We start from the raw sequence: 9,421 nt of genomic DNA, 5'->3' as shown, positions 1-9,421 counted from the left end.
ATGCACATGCCATAAATTAAAAGATAAAAAACTTAACATTGGAGAACTAAGTGCGGAAAAAGAATATATAATATAAGACTATTGTACAACATCAACATATGACACAAGTCTATTGTACAACATCGTCAAATCAAGAAAATACATACACCCAGAATACATAGATGTTCCATACAGTCCCTAAAATTTTTTTTTAATACTAATTTGATACCGTCCACAGAACTCTAGTCTTTATCGTTACTATTTCAACTTCTAATTATCTTTAGGGAATTAAGAAGGCCTTACTGTATAATAGGTCTGAAGAAAAGTTAAGACAAGAAGGAAAGCAGCAGCAAATAAAGCAATCGCAGTCCAGGGACTGTTAAAATAAGTGTAGAAAAGTTCAGCCAGCCACGTCTTTGCCTTGTTGTTATAGTGTGCCTGAATTTTCTCCTTCACACCATGAAAAATGGTGACATTCCGCACCCCGTAAGTGTTTATGTCTTTATAAACCTTCAACACTTCTTCATCACTGCCCAAAGTTGTGAGCAAAATCCTTTTTTCTCTTAGTTCTTTCACGTCCTTGGGGCTGTCGATCAGCGATTTCATGAACTCAATATATGCTGTCACTGCTCGGTCAGTGCTGGTACTTGGGCACATTTCATAGGCAATCATATTTAAAAAGAAAACTTTGGTGTAAATCGAAACAAACCAAATTGGAACTTCAAGTGTTGCATAGAAATAACCTGATTTGAACTTGATGCCCTTCAAAGAGTCAGCACTGCTGCGCCTAAAGTGAATTCCCTTGGCCTTCAACTCCGTGGCTGAACGAAAGCAATGAACGTATTTTTTTGTGTTAGAATCATTGTCAATATTTGATCTTCTCCACCACAGAAAACATGGCAAATTGCAAATATACTCGTGAAGATTGCTGCATCTGCCAAAATTTTTGAAGTGATTGAGACAGACAGAGTCATTGCTGGCCCTAGATTTTGGAGAGGTTGGTTTGTCTTTACAGGATTCAGAGACAAGAACTAGCCAGAAAGCGTCCAGAAGATGATGGGGTAGGTCCTTATCTCTGCTAGCTATTCCACTCCCCTTATAATTCCCGAACATAGTCCCATTCAAGAACTCGTTGAGCATCTCTTCACCTTCTTGTTTACCACATCTCAAACACATCAGAAACTTAAGAAGCCAGAAGGGAATTTGATTTTCAAGTAAAAACATGTCACGAAGTACAATTTCCGATGCCAAGTCGCCAAGACAATAGCGTGTGATGTAAAAGTTTGCGCCACTTTTGCATCTAGAAATTATGTCGTTGATAATGAAACAGGCATCAAGAAGCATCATTTGTGCAAAAGTTTCATCATCGTACTTTTTAGTAGAATCTTCAAAATAACAATTTCTAGCATCATTCACAAGTTGAAGTACCTTGAAATAGAAAAATAGTACATCATGGCCGCTATCAGCAACGAACATCTCCAAGGCTATGAGTTTGAAGTCCTCAGCTGATTGAAGCTCCTCTTTGCCATGGTGATAAGGCCCCAAAGAAACCACCAAGGGATCATAGTCTTGCTGGTTGTTCTTGTCCAGTCGTAGAAGTGGTGGGACTTTTTGCATAGGGCATCCAAGATTGTGGTTTTCTCTTGGTCTGCCAGTTACAATCTGCAAAAGCTTCTCCGGAATGACAATGTTAACTGCTTCATTTGGAAGAAACTAAGATTGTTCTTCTACTGAAACTGCCATAGCCTTTCTTTGAGACGTCTTACTAGTTAATTACTAGTACCAAATGTATAGTGTTTCAACAATAGGATGTCAATATTTATTTATTGTAGTAGGGTTGTCCTAGCCTCCTAGGTGGTTGACAATAATTAAAGACATTAATTTAGTTGATTTTGATTGTCGCCAAAATGATAATACATCTCTGCATTTTCATGATCATTACCGCCCACCTTTTCTACTTGTCTTACATTATAATTATAATTGTAATGCCCCGGGTTCACGAGTTGGCCCAATTAATTTTCGGGTGAAATCATGAGTTCAAAATGGTTAGTCCAAGATATTTAATAGTTTATGGGACCAGGCATAAATACTATTCCTTTTTTCTTATCCCACCCGATATGGGACTTCTTTTTGGAGCATCACATTCACCCTACTTAAGCACTTTGCATCCTTGTAAAACCCATTATTCACTCATGCCCTCACGTAAGGACTTTTCTCACAAAATCCGTCATAACACCACTGGTCCAAACTCACCTCACACAAAATTTGCCCTGATACTATTTATAACATCCTGAAAAACCTTATCCAATGTGATACTTAGTTTCTTGCACTACTTTACGTAATCAAAACTATAACATTATTGGTCCCAAATTCACCCCCAAGCAAAATTTTCTCTGATATCAGATATAACGCCCTGGGTCAGACTTGCCCTCATGTCGTGAAGTTTGCCCTGAATGCCCTATCCACATCGTGGCATTTAACTATAACACCATTGGTTCCAAGCCACTTCTACGCAAAATTTGCTCTGATATCATTTGTAACACCCCGAGTTAGGCTTACCCCCATGCAAAGTTTACTAGCATGACCCATAGGAAGTTTACTCTCAACTGTTTGTAATGCCCGGGTTAGACTCAAATTTACTTTGAACTGTTTGTTAATGCCCTGGGTCAAACTCACCCCCATGCGAAATTTGTTCTAAATTTGTTCTAATATCATTTGTAACTCCTCGGATCTATAGACTTTTTTTTTTTGTTCTATACGATATTCCTGCTTCTACTTTAGCCTAATCCTACAGGGGAACTAACAAAAACTGAATCACCATCAGACTAGATGGATCTAGTACGCACTCATACAAATTTGAGGAAACCACATAATGAGAATGTCGCGCCCCATTTTTTGATAAAATGAATAAATGGTTTAAAATGTATTTTTCGATTCAATTTGTGATTGGAAAATGAATTGTGATTTAAAAGAAAAATGGGTCTAAATGGGGGTTTGAGAATGCGACGATTTGACCCAAAATTATAGTTTAAAAAGGGTTTTTAAAACTAAATACGGAGTCGCCACTTGGTAATGAGTTAAGGTGTACCAAGTCACCTAAAAAATGTATTTTTTTTTAAAAAAATAGGAAAAAGTAGTGAGAAACCCTTTTTAAACGACTCCTAGTCTACGTAAACCAAAGAAAAAGGTTCGGGAGTCACATTTTGACAAAGGGGAAGGCAAGGATAAAATCCAAGGCACCCCTTTGACCTAGCCAAGGCTAGTTGCATGATTTAATCAAAGATTTTCTTGTTTTAACCAAAGAATTTATTACATTTGGATGCACTACATGAATGCAAACCCTAGACCTAGGGGTATTGGGGAAAATTTCTCTTCAAAGGTTGAGTGGTACCAATCACATTAATTGTGAAGCTCAATAACGATCCTTTGAAGAAGTCACGAATAATGCGAGTGGGATGCAAATGAATGGAATGCATGTATGCAATGTGAGGACATGAGTTTGAAAAAGTAATAATAAACAATAAAAATGTAAAGGAAAATGTGCACGTGAGTGGGCAAGGTACGGTATGTGAAATGATAATATGAAGTGCATGTGTGCAAGTGATGATAAAAGTGTTCGTGTGCAAGTGAAGAAACACAAAGGTGCTCGTGTGCAAAATGGGAGGAAAAATGAAAGTGTGATGAGGGTATAAAATGGTAGAGTGGATTTAAAAATGCATGAGCCTAGGGAATTCATGCACATTGGGTACGGGGAGACCTAAATCGTGACTCAATTTGCCCTTTTATAGAGGGAATACAAGCGTGCTAAGGCTTATAAAAAGCCACACTCGTCTATATCCCATATTTAAGGGGACTCTCAAGCAAATGAACCCCTATAAACTAGCATGAAATGCAAAACCTAAATTGAGAGGGAAGGGATTAGAGGGGCATGCGAAATGATAAAACTAAGAAAAATGCATGACATGTAATGAACATGCAAACATGTACTAACGAGGGGAAATTCCTAAGAGTCTAGCGTTGGACTAGCCCATTCTATGAATTCCGACTAGCGTTGGACTAGTGGAAACGTTCATTCATTCATCACATTCTTTCATGGCCATGGAAAGCGAGTAGACATGCCAAACACTCGTAAACACATAGCACATAACACTTAGCATGCTCGACTAGATGCAAGGCCCTAATAAAGCAAATTAACACGTAACAACTAAGCATGCAAGACACATAAGACAATTAAAGCCCTAACTATTACATTTGCTAGCTAGGCACACGTCTTCGATAGGTCTTCATTGAATGCTCCTCCAAGCCCTATCTATTACAAGCCAAGAGGTGTACACATACCCCATAAAGAATAACTTAAGTAAAAAGCAAAAGTAAATGACATAAATAAAAGGAATCAAGGAAAGGCTAAGAAAGCAAAGTAGACAAGCAATTCACTTAACACGTTGGATCACGTAGGAGATGCAAGAGGACAAAAGAAATTATACCGCCCCCTTGGAATGGTGTCCAAATGAAAGGAATCATTTATTAATCCTCCAAAATAAAAGAAAAGGTCAAGGGACCAATTTATTTGAGAAATAATTAAAAATTAAAAATATGCAAACACAAACTCACTTGGTCATAAAAACCAAAATATGCAAACACAACTCACTTGGTCATAAAGACCTTAAAATCATGATTTAAGTGCAAATTAAACAAAGCATGGAGGTTAATTGAAGCAAACAAGCAATGAAATTGAAAAAATAAAGTTTCCAAGGACCAAATTGCAAATATTAACAAAGCACTCAAACCCAATTTAAACATTTTAGGAACTTCAAGGGGCCAAAAGTAAAGAAAGAACCAAGAAATGGTTCAAATTGCACTTACTCCATGACTCAATTGTAAGAGAATGGAATGTAATTGGGCCTTTGTAACATTACTAGAGACTAGAGGGAGCAAAATGCTAAATTCAGAAATTACTTTCATGCAAAAACATGCAGCCACGTAAAAGCTTAGACTTCTGCAACAAAACAAACGAAACATGCTTCCTTTTGTTTTCCAAGTTTGCTGCAATTTCCAGCCGCAGCTTTCTATTCATGCGAACCAGATTTTTGATTCAAATGCACAACCTTGATCAAATATTTTTTAGCCCAGCATCACGACTCTAAACCCAGCAACAAACTACCTAGTGACCACAATTCAAATGACCAGAAAAACTTGGGAAGACATCATACAAGATTCTGGAAAATGCATGCAAAAACAATTCGACAACCTGATCATTTATTTTTCCAGCAAGCATTCAATCGTAACTCAAATGTTTCTAGACCCAAACACCTAATCCCAACATCACAAATTAAGACTAACCCACTTCATAGTTATCACCATTCGAATAAACAGGAAACTTAGCAAGATCTAGTGCAAAAATCTGAAAAAAAAAAAACATACAACATGATTCGGCAAAACTGAAGTGATTTTCCTTCTACCATTTGTGTTGAAATTTTTCATCCGTAAGCCTCTGCAACTTAACGTGATCTCAGCACACAAGATTCATATCACAGCTTTGAAACAACTCCAAACAAAAACATGGCTGAACACCTCTAAATAATACAATTGCTAGAAAAGTTTCATGCGAGCTTACAAAGAAAATGAGCTCCTACAACTAAAAGAGAAGTTTGCTATGTTTTTGTTTCCATGATTTGCTGCAACATTATATGACAAATAGCTAGCAACAAAGTCTGATCTCCAAGCTCTCATTCAGTGTTTCAAACTCATTCTCAAGATATCATGCAAGGGGAAGGAAAATCTGGGCAGAGAAGGGCCATAAGATTAGATTTCTGCTGGAAATTTTACAACTTATTTTCAAGATAGCAGCAGGTAACAAAATTCAAACAAACAGCAGTCTTTTCAAGCCAAAACAAACTTTATACATCTCATCATCTAAAACCATCCTTATGCACCCCTCCAGGATTTCCAAACCAGATTATGTACAAAGGAAATCAAAAGAGCATTCATGACCTTTTACAGATTTCTGGGTTTCATGTCAAACAGGGGGGACCAAGCTCCAAGCAAGCATCAAACTCTATTCTAGCAATCAAAACGCAGGAATTCGACATCCAAACATGAATAAGAACCCAGAATTCGCAAAAGCAAACTGGAAAATTCTTTTCTTCTTCACTCGGCTACACTGGAAAAATTCCAGCAGCTTTAGTCCATCTTTAAACCGAATTTTCTCGGCTGAAACACTAAAATATGTACCCAAACTAACATGCAAGACTAATAAATGAAGTCATTATCAATTCCAGTTCAAAACAGGGTCGGTCACCAACAAAATGTATCCAAAATTCCAGAATTTGTTCAACTAGTTATGGATGACATGCATGCAGCAGCTTTTTGGTTTCATTCAAATCTCTGGTTTACACACAGCTAATTAATCATCCAGTATTTAGTTAGCTAAACACACAACCAAGTGAGGATCAAATGCTTTCCGGTAGATTTCGTACTAAAATACCATACAATTTTCAAAACAGCTCCATCGGCTAAGCTGGAAAATTGGTTTAGCAATCCAGCAACTTCCAATAAAATTTTCCAGCCATGCAACCGAATTCCTAGCCATAAAGATCACATGCAACACCAAATAAAGAGCTATCTATCAGATTGGGTCCAAAATCAAGTTCAAATGTCATCAAAAATCACCATTTAACCAGAAATTCATCCAAACTTCTCTCTGTTGACATGCATGCAACCAGGTTTTATAATCCTTCAATTTTCTTGCTTAAACAAAGTTGATTAACCTCATGCAAGGCTCAATCATCCAGCTATTAATTAGCTAAACATACAATTAAGCTCAGATCATCACAACTTAGTAAGTTAAAGCTGAAATTTCCAGCTCAAGCAATCGGACAGTTCCAATTCCTTCAAAATCAGATTTTCTTGTAACTTAGTTCATCATCCAACCGTACAACCCCACATGCATGCTTATAAACAGCTTCATCAACCCATAAACAACTCATCTAAGTCCAGAAATTACCTCAGCTTGAAGCTTAATACACACGACTAGCAGCTGCAACAAACCTCCACTCTCGGCTGTCCAGAAATTGCAGACCGCTAGCTCTCTCTCTCTCCCTTGCTCTGGCTTGCGGCTGGATTAAGGAAATTTGGTTCTCAGCCTTCACCAACTCACGGATGGAAGGAGGAATGAACCGCAGGTCTCTCTCTTCCCTCTCTAGTTTACGGACAGAAAGAAAGGAAACCAAAGGCTCGGCTCTCTCTCTCGGTCGTTAACTCCAAGGAAGCCGCTCCCTCACAGCTCACGGCAGCAAAATGAAAAATGGAAGTCTGATATTGTGGTGAATTGGAAATGGTATCTAGTGGAATGTGTGGTTGGTGGAATGTATATGTTTTTGTATTGTGAGTGGAGTTGGGGGCTGAAATGAAGATGAATCGCGGATGGAGGAGGTTGAGTGTTTTAGAGGGGAAAGGAAATGTGATCCGGCAGAAATGGAATTGTGATTTTTTGATTTTTTGATTTTTTTTTGAAATTAATTAAATAAAACTGATAATAACAACAAAAACAACAAAAAAAAATAATTTAATTAACATTGGATAGAAACTAAATAAACTAAAATCAACAAAGCACAATTTTCCATTTTTCATCAATTTCCTCTTTTTTCTTCTTTTTTTTTTCACAAATTTTACGTTAAAACTTAAAACTAAAACTAAAACTAAAACGTGAACAAAATTAATATGACAAATAATTAGCAAATAAAAGACAAATAAAAAAGGTAACAACTAAAATGCAGACAATCTAAAACAAAAATCATGAATTAGATGCAACATACAAATTATTTAAAAATTTGGTGTCTACAGTTTGCCCCTCTTTGTTTGAGTTTTGAAAAAACTTGCGACAAAGAAGTAGACACCAAATACTTACCTGTGTTATTCGGCTGCAAAATGATTTGAACGGACAGGAATTTTTAAAAACGGGACTGACCCGAACAAGGAATTTAAAACGGGACTGACCCAAACAGGAATTTAAAACGGGACTGGCCCGAACAGGAATTTGGACCGAACAGGAATTTAAAACGGGACTGACCGAACAGAATTTAAAACGGGACTGACCCCGAATAAGGGATTTAAAACGGGACTGACCCGAACAGGAATTTAAAACGGGAATTTAAAACGGACTGACCCGAACAGGAATTTAAAACGGGACTGACCCGAACAGGAATTTAAACGGGACTGGCCCGAACAGGAATTTAAAACGGGACTGGCCCGAACAGGAATTTAAAACGGGACTGACCCGAAAAAGGATTTAAAACGGGACTGACCCGAATAGGAATTTAAAACGGGACTGACCCGAATAAGGATTTAAAACGGGACTGACTCGAACAGGAATTTAAAACGGGACTGATCCCGAACAGGAATTTAAAACGGGACTGGCCCGAAACAGAATTTAAAACGGGACTGGCCCGAACAGGAATTTAAAACGGGAAAACGGGACTGACCCGAATAAGGATTTAAAACGGGACTGGCCCGAACAGGAATTTAAAACGGGACTGACCCGAATAAGGATTTAAAACGGGACTGACCCGAATAGGAATTTAAAACGGGACTGGCCCGAACAGGAATTTAAAACGGGACTGCCCGAACAGGAATTTAAAACGGGAACTGGCCCGAACAGGAATTAAAACGGGACTGACCCGAACAAGGAATTTAAAACGAAACTTCACTGGGGAAGTTTAAACAATGAATTAAGTTTTTTTTTTTTTACCTGAGAATAGTTCAACTTTTGTACCAAGAGGGAAATTTGGATTTCTGTGACTGAAACGATAGCTGATGCTGTTTCTTATGATCGAGTCTTGCAAATAACATCGATCCTTGTTTACTGGGAAGCTTTGTCTGACATCGGTTTAGGTGCCAAAAAGAGAGTGGCTGCTTTTGTTTGTAAATGCAACATTCCTGCAAGAAAAGAAGAAATAATGGGCTTGCCACCATTATTTGATCCGGTTTGCCTTGAGAGTCGTGTAAACATGAGTCTTATGATGCTTTTATTTCGGCTCGGCGGCGTCTGCCTTAAACCTTTCAATTTCTGAGACTGATAAAATGCAGATTTACCACGTCACCCAATCCAGGTGGTAGCTTTGTTGTATGTTACTCCCTGTAACTGATGATTGAATCCCCTGTCTTTGCACAAACCTCAGGGTTTATCATTCATTTGAATTTAATGGTGAAAGAATGATGCATGAAAATTAGTCATATAAAAATCAATGTATATGCAAGATGATTTCCTATGTTAGGCAAAGATGAGCATGCAAAAGAATGTAGACAATCATAAGCATTCATACACAAATAATTTGAGAATAACCAAGAGGTTTATAAAGATACATTTTGCAAAAGAATATTTGTAAAGAACAAATACAAATTTAACCAACGAATATCATATTCAAAACTTTGGATATTTTCTCTT

General features: G+C 37.5%; 1 protein-coding gene across 3 annotated transcripts; it reads right to left on the bottom strand.

Moving 5' to 3' along the window:
* Positions 1 to 240: 240 nt before the first annotated feature.
* LOC113758775 (UPF0481 protein At3g47200-like) lies at positions 241 to 1,710 on the bottom strand. 3 transcript variants are annotated; one of them, XM_027301503.1, is made up of 2 exons: positions 723 to 1,710; positions 506 to 625 (listed from the first exon to the last, which is right to left on the bottom strand). In XM_027301503.1, the coding sequence occupies exons 1-2, from the start codon at positions 1,594 to 1,596 to the stop codon at positions 603 to 605; spliced, it is 897 nt and encodes a 298-aa protein (XP_027157304.1). In that variant the 5' UTR covers positions 1,597 to 1,710; the 3' UTR covers positions 506 to 602. The 3 variants fall into 3 exon arrangements, with proteins under 3 accessions (XP_027157303.1, XP_027157304.1, XP_027157305.1); XM_027301504.1 differs by having other exon boundaries at positions 539 to 619; XM_027301502.1 differs by having other exon boundaries at positions 241 to 1,710.
* Positions 1,711 to 9,421: the final 7,711 nt, after the last annotated feature.

This window comes from Coffea eugenioides, unplaced genomic scaffold (assembly GCF_003713205.1).
Source record: "Coffea eugenioides isolate CCC68of unplaced genomic scaffold, Ceug_1.0 ScVebR1_6;HRSCAF=26, whole genome shotgun sequence".
Lineage (NCBI taxonomy): Eukaryota > Viridiplantae > Streptophyta > Magnoliopsida > Gentianales > Rubiaceae > Coffea > Coffea eugenioides.
The sequence above is the reverse complement of the archived record's forward strand: the minus strand, read 5'-3'. Positions and strand labels throughout refer to the sequence as shown.